This window comes from Gavialis gangeticus, unplaced genomic scaffold (assembly GCF_001723915.1).
Source record: "Gavialis gangeticus isolate Ggan-Ray unplaced genomic scaffold, GavGan_comp1, whole genome shotgun sequence".
Taxonomy (NCBI): Eukaryota; Metazoa; Chordata; order Crocodylia; family Gavialidae; genus Gavialis; species Gavialis gangeticus.
The window spans coordinates 17646804-17661838 of record NW_017728995.1 but is presented as its reverse complement, the minus strand read 5'-3'; the positions used below and the strand labels follow the sequence as shown (position 1 = coordinate 17661838).

General features: G+C 39.1%; 1 protein-coding gene across 6 annotated transcripts in view; it reads left to right on the top strand.

Annotated features, from left to right (window-relative positions):
- PHC3 (polyhomeotic homolog 3) overlaps positions 1 to 15035 on the top strand; it is a 189075-nt gene that overhangs the window by 297 nt on the left and 173743 nt on the right. For 2 of the 6 annotated variants that reach the window (XM_019503278.1, XM_019503282.1), the window contains exons 2-6: positions 607 to 678; positions 2634 to 2775; positions 5885 to 6043; positions 8743 to 8820; positions 12708 to 12866. In XM_019503278.1, coding sequence (XP_019358823.1) covers positions 2656 to 2775; positions 5885 to 6043; positions 8743 to 8820; positions 12708 to 12866 — 516 coding nt within the window. In that variant the 5' untranslated portion in view covers positions 607 to 678; positions 2634 to 2655. The remainder of the gene's footprint in view (positions 1 to 606; positions 679 to 2633; positions 2776 to 5884; positions 6044 to 8742; positions 8821 to 12707; positions 12867 to 15035) is intronic. The other 4 variants (XM_019503279.1, XM_019503280.1, XM_019503281.1 and 1 more) reach the window with 4 other exon arrangements.

Genomic DNA, 15035 nt, shown 5'->3' with positions numbered 1-15035 from the left:
CGGCTCGGCCTTAGCTAGACTCCGGGGCGGCGGGACAGCGCCCAGCTCGGGCGTGAAGGAGGGTGCGGGCGGCCGGGCCCTGCACTGGGCGCCCACCTGACTCGTCCGCTTGTCACTTAAGCGCCGCAGCGGCCTGTGCCACATTACGTGTATCGTGCAGTTCCCCGGGGAAGCACGCAATAAATGGGACCTGGCCGCGTGAAAGAACTGTCACAGGAAAAAAATGAATGTCCAGCTCTAAAAAGAGCTGGCCCATTACAAGTTAGTGCTTGACAAGGTGTAACTACTCCATAGCTGGTTGCTGTGCAGCTTTCCTTCACAAGTGTTCTTCGCGCTGTCTCTGCTTTGGGTGAAGAGCCCTGTGTTTTGCAGAGTAGCTTTCTGTCACTTTTTTGCAGTTCGGGATCGCTGGTGGAAGAATAGCCTCCGTCGTAGGGCTGGGCAAAGGGGGCTGTGTTGCAGGAGGAGACATTTAAGGACATCCAACTGGGCCGGCCCCGTCTGTTCAAATTTATCCCTGTGCTGTTGCATGTTACATCATCATCCAGTTCATAAATGTATAAGCCCGGTCTTAAAACTCATTAGGGTTTGTTCTTTCCTTTAAAGCTTCAAAAATACATGATTGAGTGGAAGTATTCAGAAATGTAACTATTGCTGAGAGAGCACCATATACGAATGGTATTTTTTTTCTTTATTTATAAGACGCCCTGTGATGACTTGTCAAAGAGAATTGAATCAGTTTTATAATTTTTATTCTTCAGTAGGGAGATGTTATCCTCCATTTGTCATAAAATACCCACCTGCTGAGCTGACACATTTCCTAGGTCATCAGCTCTAAGAAGGCATTTATTTTGGAAAACTCTCCATGTGACCTAAATAAAGGTGTCTGTTAGCTGTCATCGATGGAAACCTTTATTCTAAGCTACAGCTCATAAAAGGCATAATATTTATATATCACAGGGCTAGATGTTAGTTCCATTATATATTAGATTGTACTCTGTCAAATACGTAGGACCAGGGCTGGACATGTAATTTGGATGCAAGTTGCTGGGTTCAGGAATAGATCCTAGGCTATCCCCAACAAAACTGTTGCTGCCTTTAGTTATGTTTCCTTCATGTAGCTACTGCATGAATTTTCAAGAAATTAATACAAGTGAAAGTTTGGAGACTACAAGCTGTTTTTGAAAAAGTGAGATCACTTGAACTAAGGAATAACTACTAGCTCTTAGAAGTAGTAGACTGTTACCCTCTGGTGGAAGGACTGAAGTGGGAATGCACACATCTTGCCAGTCTTACCACCAATCGTATGTATTAATTATGAAAAACCCAATGCATTATTTCCTTTAGTGAGGATAATTTAGTGAAGTTGAGCAAAATTCTGTTGAAATAAAAAGATATTTTAGTTGTAACATTATGGTGAAATGCACCCATATTCTTCACAGGAAGAAAATGCTTTCAAGTTTGAATTTAAATGTAAGCAAAATGAGTGTGATAATTTCATGAATGTTATATTTTTATTTATCAAGACAAGCAGCTTAACTCACATGTACACTGTTGTGGTCTGCTGCATATAATCATAGCCTTTGTATTTTAACGTGATAGGTTTCCCCACAGTCCATGTAATAAAGGTTTGTATTTCTGGAGCAGGAGGACTGCCACCATGAAGTTCCCAGTGGCAACAGTGTGCAATAGAGTGGCAATCTAGCTTTCCGCAGTTGTAGGAATCACTAAAGTCTAATATTTGACAAGTTACTGGGTACTGGGCAGTGCCCAGCAGAAGCTTGTTATGCTTGACAATACTTTTTTTTCTGCTGATCCCTGTAAGTTTCTAAAGGACTGCTTTCTGTGCCCTTCCACCTTTTCTGTAAAAAGAAACTTCTTTCCTACCTCTTCCTATAAAAAGCCCTGCTTTTTTGTTGTTGTTCAGGCCTCATGGTCAATGCTTTTGTTTCATTTATAGTTTGTGTTAGAAACTGATGTTATGTTTGTTTCAATTTTAAATAATGCTTCTATGGAAAAAAGTCATCTTCAGCTAATGAAGGAAGAGAGGCAGGTTAGGAAAGGTCAGGAAGGCTGCTGAATTAGAGGGAATCTGTTACTTCAGTTGGAAGGGGGAGAGCAGCCAGAACTGCTTATCAATGAATTTCCTCCCTAGAATGTTGCTGTGCTTCAGAAGGCATCAGAGAAGTAGAGAAAAAATGCCTTTACAACTTTTCTGTTTCCAGAGGGCTAAAGCTGGTGATTTGGGGTGGGGGGTGTTTGTTACTTTGGTTGTTTGTTGTTTGGGGTTTTTTTAAGTATCCCAGTGCAGGTGTATGAAGGGGTTAGCCAGAACTGCAGTGAAAAAGGATGTTAAAGTAGACCTTCTGCATAACTTGGTGGTTTTGCCTATGATTCCTGGATGCTTTTGATATATCTTAAATGTTTTTTCCTTTCTCTGAAGAATTTGCAATAGAAAGTCTTAACAAACTTAAAGCTGTGTCTGTGCTCAGGTTATAGAGAGAAAGAGAAATTACTTTCTTAGGAAGTAAAATGAATTGGCCATGAATATTAATTGGAAGAACTTAATATTTTTGTACTTGGTATATTCTATTCTTATACATCTGAACTACGTATATTTCAATTCCTCCCAGGCTGGAAAAACACTGCGCAACTATGGAGAATGAATCAAACACAACAACGTGTTCTGCATCTACAGCTACTAGCACCACCACCTCCAGGACACAGCCACCACAGATATCTGTCTACAGTGGTTCTGACCGACATGCTGTCCAGGTACTAGACTCTGAGATGCTGCATATAGAGAGATGGAAAGGGATGCTCAAACCCAGGCTACATTATTTGCTTATCAAAACAGGTTGTATAGTTCTGCCTTCCAGTTAAGGTTTAACATTTAATCCTTGCTCTCTCCTGGGTCTCAGTGTCTGACTAAATAGTTTTCATGAAACACTGATTGCTTACAAAAGGTGATTGGACTTATTAGTGGTTGAGTACGCCAAGGCTATCCGACTTTTGAGTGGCTGAGGGCCACAGATTACTCCTCTGACATTTCCTATGTGGGCTGCATGCCATGGTGTGGCACTATGTGGGCATCCTCCCAGCTACATAGTGCCACTCTCTCCTGCACATTGTGCCACATGGCCACGGCCACACTGTGTGCCCCTTGCCTTACTGCATGCGGTCCTTTCCTCTATACCCTGCTGCACTGCTGCATTGCATAGAGTCCGTGAGTCCACTGAGTCCCTCAGCTGCAGGCTTCCTTGGCTGTTCTGTGCTGTGCTGCCCCTCAGGGGTGGGAGCAAGAAGGAGAAGTTGGAGGAGGGAGCAGAGGCCTAGAAACTCTGATGGGGGCAGGAGAAGCTGGAGTGCTGGGGTAGTAAGGTCTGAATTGTGAGCCCAGGGGCCACATCTTAACCCCTCAGGGGCTGCATGTGGCCCGCAGATTGCTAGTTAAATGGTCCTGGTGTAAGCTACTGGCCTGTCTCCCCAGACTAGGAAGGACTAATGCTATGCATGGTTCACTAACACAAACATTTGCAAAGCAAACAGACATAAAGCTGTTTTCCTGACGAGGACAGGCTACAGGGGTCCAAATGCTTTCCTTGTGCCTTTCTACTCAGGGACTTGTCATAAGAGCCATCCTCTCCCTCCTGCAATTCTTGCCCAGTGTCCAGGTCCTTACAGGACACACCTCATCCCTTCACAGTTGGGTTGGATAATTGAACCAAGCTGACTGATCCTCAAAGAGACAGTCCACTATTGCACAATTCCCTCCTCCAAAACCTTGCTAATCTCAGGGCAAGTTTTACAGTCTGAAGTACCCATATTTATAGTCTGCCTCTACCACTTGTATACCTAAATATAAATGGCCTGTGTGCGTGTGTGTGTGTATTTGCTTTGGGGTCTCTGCACACAAATTCTTCAGGTTCCTTTCATGCTTATGGGTCATCAAGAGTAGACAGCTCCTCTCCTCCAGGATTTCCTGAAGCTCTTCTGCCAGTTGCTTATAGGTATACTGAAGAGAAGCTAGAGTTACTGAAACCTTTCCAGTTCCCCCATGGAGCAGTGTCTGAGTATCAAGTAAGAAATTTGGCTCCCTGTAACACAGTGAATTTCTTATGTTCCCATTTGGTCTCACCTGTCTCTGTTTCTTTTAAAATAGCTTGAGCAATAACAGCTGCTCACTGGATCATTTCACAATCTTTTTTTGTTATCACATACAACCACAAGCTCATTTCTTCATAGTCTGTTCTGAGAAGTGATCGTCTTCTGTCTCAGTCATTACTATTCCATTTTATTAGGTTATAATCTCCCCAGTCACTTCTTGTAATTACTACCTCTGTCTCTTTCATGTAAAGGATTTTAATCTCTTTTGAAGGAAGTTTCCTTGGCTGGTTCTCTTCTCTAGCCAGTCTCATTCCAATCAAAGTAGAAATCTTATAAATCTTGCAGTCCTCGTCACTCTTATCATGATATTTATCTTTATCCCACTCTTTTGTTTTCTGTGGGTTTGGAGTGTTTTGTAGATCCCTAGCTATCTTCACAAACCTCCAACCATTTGGTTTCCAAGGATGATGCCTTGACTCATTGCTGTCCCAGAGTGAGTAGAACCCCCAGTAATCCATTTACTGTGGTGCTGGTATTCAGCTGCAGACTGCAACTCCTTCTGTTTATTTTGCCTCTCCAGAAGCTGCAGGGGGGCTCCCTGCTCTGCCTTTTGGTATTTCTGTTGTATCATTGGCGCTAGGAATATAATGTCCTTCATCCTGTCCCCCAAAAGTGAGGGCAGGGTGGGCCTGGAGAGAGATGTTTCTTTGCTGCCTCCATTTTTTCTATAGCTATTTTGATTTCCTCTCTTCTCAGGGCCAGTCATCCCTGTGCGTTTTCCAGCACTTTTAAATTGCCAGACTCCCTCCCCAGTCCAGGAGGGACCAGCAGTAAACTCAGTGTTTTTCAGATTTTTCCTGCAGGACCTGGTTTATTAATGCACAAAGAGAAACTTGCAAAATAACACAAAAAAAACCCCTCAATGACAAAAACTAGCTGGAGGGGCCCAAAAACCTTTCCCTCTGTATCCCTCCAGGACCTTCCATAGAAGTGAACCATCCTTCTATTGCCCTTCCCCCAACTGAGCTCTTGGCCCTTCACAATGGGGTCTGATAGTCACAGAAGACTTTTTTTTTTTTTAGCTCTGTGGTCCTTAAAGGAGTGGAACACCTTTTTACAAATAAAAATGGTACTGTTATACAGACTAGATTTATTATGTTTCTTATAGATATGTAGTAGAATATATTAATTGCCTTAATTAGAAATACCATGAGTCCCAGTCTTGTATGCTGGCAGGGTCAGTTCAGTTCTGCACCATTTAGTTTATTGTACAAGTTAGTTTTTTTCTGATCAGACTTTAAAAACCAAAATGCTCAACGTGTAGATAATAAGATTGAAATCCTGGCAGCACTGAAGTAGTGACTTCAGTAGGGCCAGGAGTTTATTTTAAAGGTTCTGTAATACATTTCTTTAAGCGGGAGTTTGCCTCAGTGTTTTTGCCTCCTTATTTATCTTCAGTCTCCTGCTATAGTCCAACATTTTGTGCCAGTTATCCATTTGGCAATTGTCCTGTGCTCCAGGAGAACCAGCTTTCAGTGATGCAGTGTTTACATGTAACTTGTAAAATGACTTAAATCAAAGAACAGGCTACGTCTGTAGGCCAAAACATGTATGTTAGCCGCATTTTATAATCTACTTGAAGAGCGGTTGTTATTTGGGGACTTTAGCATTATGTAGCTGGAGGAGAGTTTTATGTCCTCTCTAGCATAAATTTCTATGATAGTATCCATAAGATGTTGATTTCATAGTTGTCTAATTACATATTGGTATATTGCAGGTCATTCAGCAGGCCTTGCATCGTCCCCCTAGCTCGGCTGCTCAGTACCTTCAGCAGATGTATGCAGCCCAACAGCAGCATCTGATGCTGCAGACTGCTGCTTTGCAACAGCAGCACTTAAGTAGCACCCAGTTTCAGAGTCTGGCAGCTGTTCCACAGGTGAGAGACTGAAGCACGTTGGAAACTAATGCTCTAGGACTGAAAAATTAAACTGCTACCAAGCCTAAAGCTTAAGTGCCTGATACTTAACATCTCACAGTTAAGTGCAGTATTTTAATGACTTGATTCTTTTAAATGATCTCTGTTATACACTGCCAACACACTTGAGCATTTTGTGTATTTTCATAAAAGTCTCTTGCACCATACAAATAACTGCATAAGCAGTAAAAAATCTCAGTGATAACAGAAAAAAATCCAGATGCCTCCACTCTTCAGCCTTCCTTCTTTCTAAAAGTTTATGCTGAGGGAATGAACATAACACCTACCTCAGAAGAGATAAATACAATAATGTTTTATATCTAATTTTGATAATTCGTTGTGTTTTACTATGACATGAAGTTACATTGTAAGTAGCAAATCTCAGTTTATAACCTTGACACTGGAAAAGAAAGAAGTTTAAAAAAAGAGCACTTTATTCTCATTTGCAAAGGCTGTATCACTAATGCATATGTTAGGCCTCTTCAATACTTACTGAAGTCAAGGTAAAATTTTCTGTTGACTTCAAAGGACACTGGATTGGGACCAATGTTCTGGAGAGAAAGGTAAGTACTATCATTTAACATGTAGAGAAACTGAGTTAAAGATTTCAAGGCTATAAACTGTTGTCAGAGATTGGATTAAGGCTGGAGAGTTCTTAGCTCCCACTTCTGTGGCTTTTCTGCTGGCTGATGTGGATGTGTTGGCTTATGAATGTTTCCTCCACCCCCTTTACCCCAACTCATGTATTTAAAAAAAATCAGATGTATGTACAAATATGTACACATTTACATTGGAAAGCAAATCATAGGCCTGAAATAATTCTGAATGATTTAAAAGGCTAATAATCAGCTGGCTGTTGTCTGAGAGAGAATTGTGTAATTATGCAACGAAAGGCTGAAAGAACTAGGGTTATTAGTTTGGAGACTGAGACTTGGGGGGGGGGGGGCTTTGATAACAGCCTGCAAATATTTGAAGTGTGATTGGAGATGGACTTTTCCGTGTGGCTGTAGAGCATGGGACTAGGAGCAATGGTGTCAAACTTGCAGAAATTTAGGTTGGAGTTGGGATGAACTTTCTGGCTACAAGGCTGGTTAAGCATTGGAACAGGCTACATAGAGAAGCTGTGGGATCTCCGTCCTGGGAAGTTTTCAAGAACAGTTTGGACAGACACTTGATTGGAATGATTTAGTCAGGGATGATTCTGCCTTGAGCTGTGCGCTGTACTAGATGACCTTATGATGTCCCTTCCTGTCCCATTTTCCCATGATCTGGATCTAAATTTGTCAAGACTCAGCAGAAGGTAACGAATGCTGCGTGCGTATTCAGTAAGGAGCAGACTATGTAAGGAAATGGACTGAAATCTGTATTTGGAACTTGATCTTGAAGTTCTTACTCCAGCAGGCCCACATTAAAATTGGGGGATGAGGTGTGACTTCTTGTATGAGGAAAACAGGATTGCGTTCTTATTTAGTCTGAAGGTTGTGTTTCCTTGACGTTCATCTACATTTTAGACTTTTGTCCATGTTGCAGGTAACACAAAGCAAAGCAGAACTACCCATAATCAATAAAGGCAATTATTCTTAAACATGCTTTAGGGGATGGGGTGGGGTATCCAACAATATTAAAAGAAACATGACATTTCAAAGTATTTGTGATAGAAGCTATAAGCATTTAGGAAAATTTTATTGATCTGATCTGTTACTAATTAAACATAATTTGGGGATTTTCCACAAGTGGTATCTCAATAGGATGTTATTGTAGTATTAGAAGATGTATGCTAGCAAAACTATAATAAATACAGTTACAGTAATGTATTGATGTTCTGGTAATTTAGAATTAAAAGGCTGATGTTTTGTCTTGTATGTCGAGGATTTTTTTTTTTTTTTTAGCTTGCCCATAAAAAAATGTAGCTCCTTGAAACAAAGAAAGCGATTTCTTTCTCTCTCAGGCTTGAAAATATTTTAATCATTTTACAGTGCTAAATGCCAAAACATTAAATATTTAAGCAGTTTTGGATATATACAGATAGAAAATCAAACATCTTGTCTATAAACCCAGGGGGCTAAATTCAATGACCAGAGAGGCTGCCTCCTAGTTTGTTCCTGTATTTAGTAGTTTATGCCATTACATTATTTTTTCTTTGTCATTTGGTACAAAAAAATGAGATGACAAAACATTTAAGCCTGAAAACTTTTTTGGGGGGATAATTACTCATTTTTGAAGACAGGCTATAGCAAATAATTTTTTAATTATAGTACAAAACAGTTTTAGAAGGATTATAGTCAAAGTTGGGTTTGTTTGGGTTTTTTTAAATAGATTTTCAGTGTGCATGGTGGACTGTACACCTTGCTCAGTCATTAAGTGTCCTGGGTTCTACTAATATGTGTTCTTTGTATAGGTCCTGAATCTGTAGGGTTCAGGATGCCTGCAAGTTAGAGATGAGTTTGACACCTTGCAGGTTTAAGTCCAAAGTCTGGTACACACCGCTGGAAGCATTTTTCTGATTCTTCTAGGAAAATATTTTGCAGGTAATTCAGAGAGAGAGTGCATGTTAAACTAGAGGTTGGATTTCTGTTGGTTTATGCAATAATATCCACGTTATTTAAACAACTTTGTTTTCAGCTTAGATGACACATTTGACACATGTTCTTGCTATTTAGGCAAGTCTGTCAGGTGGGAGGCAGTGTACATCCCCCACTGGGAGTGTCACTCAGCAGTCAAGCATGTCACAGACATCGGTATGTATCTGAACAAGGCTCTCTATCCCATCCTAGCCTTTGATTATAATACAGCGACTTGAAAAGAAGACAATTATTTTAATGTTTAAATAGATGAATCTGATTTAAAATTTCGTCACAAGATACTGACAAAATATAAGTTGAGGTAAAAAGACCTGTTAGATCACAGAATCCACTCTTTAAACATGAGTCTGCTAAAGAAAGAAACGTCATTGTACATTTAAATTAGTATAACAGTAAGTTGGGACTTTCAGAGAAACGTATGAGACTTAGGTACCAAATACCCATTGAAAGGTGTTGAGTGCTTAGTTCCGTTAGACCTCTTTGAAAATCTGAGTCTTATTTTGATAAAATATTAAAGATAATTTTTTAAGGGTGAAGATCTAACATGAAGTTGCAGAACACTTCAGAGGTTTCAGCGGAAATTTAAAAATTTTGAGTTGGGGACCTCATATGCATTTGTGGGCAGATAAAGAATAGTAGCCTGACATCTCTTTTTTCAGGGCTGCTGAACAAGCTTGTAAGTATGTAATACCTTTGAAGATCAGGCTACATCTTATATAGGTGCCTAAGCATAGGTTTGTGGGCTTACCTTTAAGCACCAAAAATCTGAATATTGTTTTTGGCTCGTGCCACATATTCAGTAAGTATTTATTTATGGTAATGTTACATTTATCAGTTTTCCACCCTATATAAGAAAATTGGACTCTGAAACAATAATAATTAGGTGCTTTAACTTTTTCAAATATTTGTCTATTGTTTGTTTAATGAAAATATTAAAGCACTTTGAATTTTGATTCTCTTATTATAGGTTTTAAACACTGTTACTTTGAAGTATTACACTTTATTTGTATGGTGTACATTATTGTGCATAACAGTGAAGGATTTGTTCGGCACCTATTTGAAAGGATATTTACTTGCTGATGGAGTACATATACTTAGTAGGGAGTTAATTAAAATGATTGAAGACCAGATTGAAACAGACATCATGTAAAATTTCATAGCCACCATTGCTTCACTAAATTGCACATTTTAAAGCACTAATACTGAATTAGTGCATTTATGCATTTAAACTGAGAATTTTGAACAAATTGGTCAGTTAACTATCTTATACAGATGCTTAAGTTTGTGTTTGCATTATGATAACTGTACATAGGAATCATCAAGCAATTATACATGGTTGTGTTTTGTAAACCAACAATAGCAACTTTTATTATAGCAGACTCAAAAGTATAAAGGATTTCAGTTTAAATCCTGTAGGTTTCAGAAAGACAGACTACTAGTGTTTGTGTTGGCACTGTTTTCATCAACTGGAGCTATAGGTTTTATAACATGTACAGGTATTTGTATGCTAGTATTTTTCTAGCTATGATGTTAATTCTGATATTCTAGCTTCATTGTTCAGTTTATAGGTAGTTTAGATTAAATTTATATCAATTGGCAGCATTACTGACAATTATAATAAGCTATCAGATCTTTCAGTTTTAACTTTCTGCTTCCATTTAGTTTAATATAACTTTGTAATTGTCAGGCAAGTGCTATCAAATGGCATAATCATAACAAATAATAAAATAATCATAATAAATCAATAAAACTATTATTTTTCCCTCTTCGGTTAATAGGCACTGGCATATTATCCCTGGGAAACCAGTCTTTTTACTACTTAGTTTTATTTCTGTTTTAGCCTAGTAAATTAATTGCAACCTTCTCCAATGTGTTTGTTCTGTAGTTAGAATTTCCCCACATTCATTTTTTTTCCTAGCTCTCAGAAATAAGAATGCCTACTGATCTAATAAATAATCACAACCCATCATTCATTAAGAATATAATAAACCAAATGATCATTAATTAAACCTAAGGATTATTATGGGGAGAATATAATTCAGTGTTAGTTCACAGTGGTATTTAATATGTATTAAAGATTTATATTAATGGCTTTATCCTTCTCTGGGGTTTGTTGTACAATTGGTACCACAAGTTGTTCAGAACCTGTACCCTGGTGAATACTGCCTTCAAAGCCAGTTACCATCTTTGATTTTATGGACACGTTGGACTAAAATTTAATTCTTTGTGTTGTCTAGTCACAATTTTGCTAAAATGCTTTTTAAGCTTTTCATTTGAAATTTGGCTTGTCTGAACTTTTCTTTTATTGTTCATATATCACTAAAGAAGCACAAGTTTGTATGTATTTAGGAAAAAAGATCATGTTTACAACCTGATATAAACATGGTACTCAAACCTGTGAGTGCAACTTGGCTGATCATACCAGAGATAGCTTTGAATTATCTAATTCAGATAAGTGTAACTAATGGCTCGATGTTCAGTTGAGAGGGAGGTGGTGTTCCCCAGGCTCTGTCCTGAGCTTGGTTTGGTTTAGTGTCCTCATTAATATTTGCATGGTAAATCAACATGGGATTGAGTGTGTGCTTAGCAAATTTGTGAATGACACCAAGTGTGGTGGAGTTGCAAATACCCTGGTGGGTGGGGCTAGGATCCAGAATGACCTGGATAGACTAGAAAAATGGTTTGAAATCAGTCAAATGAAATTTAACAAGTACAAATACAACATCCTGCCCTTGGGGTGAAATAATTGCATGCATAAAGACAGACTGGGGGATGATTAGCAGAGGAGGACCTGGGGGGTTACAGTGGACCATAAGCTGAATATGAACCCACAGGGTGCTCTTGTGAAAAGGGCCAACAGTATACTGGGTTGTATTAACAGGAGTGTCACTTGCAAATCAAGGGGAGTGATTTTTCTGCTCTATTCAGCACTAGTGAGGCCTTACTTGGAATATTGCATCCAGTTTTGGGCTCCACACTTCAAGAAGAATGTGGACAAATTGAACAGAGTTCAGCAGACAGCAACAAAATGATTAGAGGCCTGGGAAGTAAGATTTGTGGGGAAAGGCTGAAAGAGCTAGTTTATTTAGTCTGGAGAAGAGAAGACTGTGGGGGGATTTGATACATCTTCAGGTACCTGAAGGGTGATTATAGTTTGGAGATACGCTTTTCTTTGTGGCTGTAGGACTAGGAGCACAGAACAAGCTGCAGCTGGGGAACTTCATACTGGAAATTAGGAAGAACTTTCTGACTATGAGGGAAGCATTGAAACAGAGACATTGTGGAATATCTATTCCTGGAGCAGTTTAGCCAGACTTTTAACTAGGATGATATAGTCAGAATTAATCCTGCCTTGAGCAGGAAATGCTTTCCTATGTTCTTATGAACCGTGGCAGCACAGAGTTCAGTGCAGGTTTCAAACTCCAGTGAAGATCCCAGGAATATGCTTGGGCAGCTAGCCTATACTGAGCTCTGGTGCTGTGTTCTGTCCTGCCATAGCCATGGGTTCCCAAACTGATTGTTTGAAGCTAGTCCAAACATATCTACATGAGCTCAGCCACACCTTTCGCTTGGATAAAACCAACAGAGTAAGGTGTGAGAGGGAAGAGACAGTTTTTTGAGGATTATTGATGCCTTGAGCCAGTGATATATTGATATGTTATATGTTTCTTAATTATGTGTATCTTAGCTATTTGTTTAATGCAGAACCAAATATAAAACCTTAAAATTGTTGTGATGAATGACTCTAAATGGTTGGTTGCATTACCCAAGCACTGTTAAATGTAAATTGCCACATAAAGGAAGCATAATATACTGCCATATTAACATTGCTGCTCATAAAAGCAGATACCATATAGTCCTACACTCTATTGCCAGTTGATTTGTGTTGAAAAAATATAGCAGTCATAAATTTTGACTCAAAATATTGTTGAAATCTTTAAAAGTTGGGAGCTCCAACTGCCTTGTGGTTATTTGTCGAGGTTGATTGGCTTTAGATTCCAGGATGAATGGCCATGACCAAAGCAACATTTTTATTTCCTTAGATCAACCTCTCCACCTCTCCTACACCTGCGCAAATAATAAGTCGTTCACAGACCTCCAACACTACTAGCAGCAGTATTACCCAACAGACTATGTTGCTGGGGAGTACCTCCCCTACGCTGAGTGCAAGCCAGGCTCAAATGTATCTCCGAGCTCAGATGGTAAGTGTCGTGAGTTGCAGTGCTCAGATTTGAGTTTTCTTAAGTGAACTTACAAAAAACCCCCTAAAGATGACACACAAATCGTTTACAGGCTATGTAATTTGGGAATTTGATAGCTAATTTTGTCAATTAAATAGTTTTTAGAACAATTTGGACCACAGAGAAATAAAGGGACTGTTTGACTTGAGAGCAGGAAAATGAAACCTACCTTGAAAACAGGTCAGTGTTAGTCTGGTGCATATTGTCGTAGGGGAGCAGATCAAACATTCGTAAGGTAGGAACAAAATATCTGTCCTTGCTTAAGGATATGTGAAGAGGCATATCGTATTCCCAGCAGATTGTTCTAATATGCTTCAAACATTAAGAGTTTACAGGCTCTTGATTAAAGCTTTCTCACATTTAACTAAGAGTATGCTTTTAATGGAGTATTGCCTCTAGTGTTTGAGCTGGGTTTATAGCTTTCATTTGCTCTGAATTCATACAAGACGCATTTGATTCTTGCAATTTCCTATTAGTATTTTTTTCTTTCACAGTTTAAAATGAAAGTAATTTTCAAATTGTGACTAGTTTTACAGTGAAACAAAATGGCTGTTTTATAAAATCTTAACGATGGTGACTTTAATTTAACTGTGTTTTGCAGTACCAGTATGGGTCCCCGTCTCTTGCAATGATCTCAGTGTGCTGACTGCTTTATTTGTGCAGAGCCTCATCTGAAGTAACTGAGGCTCTGCATGAGTGTATAGATCTGCTCAGGAGCTGTTGCTGTCTTCAGCATGCAAGAAAAGAGGGAGTTTCACAGGGACTTAATGATGTATAACTAAATCCAAGTGGTGGATGTGTGGTGTGTTTTGACACCACCTACTCAGTATGGTATATGGCCTTTATATGTATGTATACAGCTACGTCCACACTTTATACCTTTCAGTATGTATCAGTTAGTTGTTGCAAACAGCTGAATTAAAAACTCATCTCCTGTTTTACTGCACCATCCTTTTCTCTTGCCTTAATAAATGCAGTCTTGCACTGTTCATATCCAGTCAGAATGACTCTGCAAGATCATTTTCCTAGTCCTGTTACTTTGACCGTCACCCCTCTCTTTGGTTTTTTTTTCCCCCTTTCACATCAAACATAAGCTACTTTTCTTCTCTTTCAAGGCCCTTTAGGATATATCTGTGCTCTGCTTATCTTATTTCTTTCTGTAGGAAAAGCTGAGTTTTACTTCTGACCAACCCGTGATGCCTGCTTAATACATTTTCAGGCCATTAGTTTGTGCTTTCTCCCATGTTGGTGCTCATGTTTGGGGGAAAAAATCCTATAATTATCTGCCAAACTAACTTGTCCTCCTTCAAACTCTGGGTTCTCACAATACGTACAAAAAACTTAGTAATGGCTAGGCCACGGGAATTCTGTGACTGCTATCCATCATGTTGCTGAGACCACTGTCCATCATGCTGACCAATTTGTTTCCTTTTATTTGCCTGTCTGTACCCATCTGTTTTAGCTCTCTGGATCAGGGACAATCTTATTGTTTTGTGTTTATGCAGTGCCTAGCCCTGAAAGTATAGACAGAAGTAACAATTGTATTGATATCAAATTATACTGATATAAGCTGTTACAACGGAACGGTTACCACTGCATAAGTCTGTAGCATTATCAGTGAAGCACAGCTGCTGGAACTTTGATCCTGTTTCATTCAGGGTCAAAATTTGAGCAGATTAGCTCATTTGTATCTTTACAGGATCCTGCAGGTGTAATAGTTGCATCAAAACACTGATGTGGGTTCTTGTTAAAAGATATATTTGTCCATACCCAGGAGCTCCAAGGTCTGTGGTAGTACAATTAATATTTGTATTTCAGTATCTCGTATCTGGATATAAGTTAATAATAGAAGTATATTGTATTGGAGTATATAACAATATAAGGCAACAGCAGTTTTTATGTATTTACTTGTATCTGGATGTTTAAGGGGGAGGCATTTACTGTATCTTGGGAGACTTGCAGGGTGTCAGGGAAGAATATACTGGCTCCAGTGCCAGGTCTCTTTTTGTTATGGTACCATTTTTTTGTACAGTATCATTAGAGTTTTATTTCAGGTCCTTTCTTGTAGTGTTTTGCCAGAATAACAGGTTTAATGCTGGGCCCTTGTCTTCACTGTGTATTTCTGAGAGA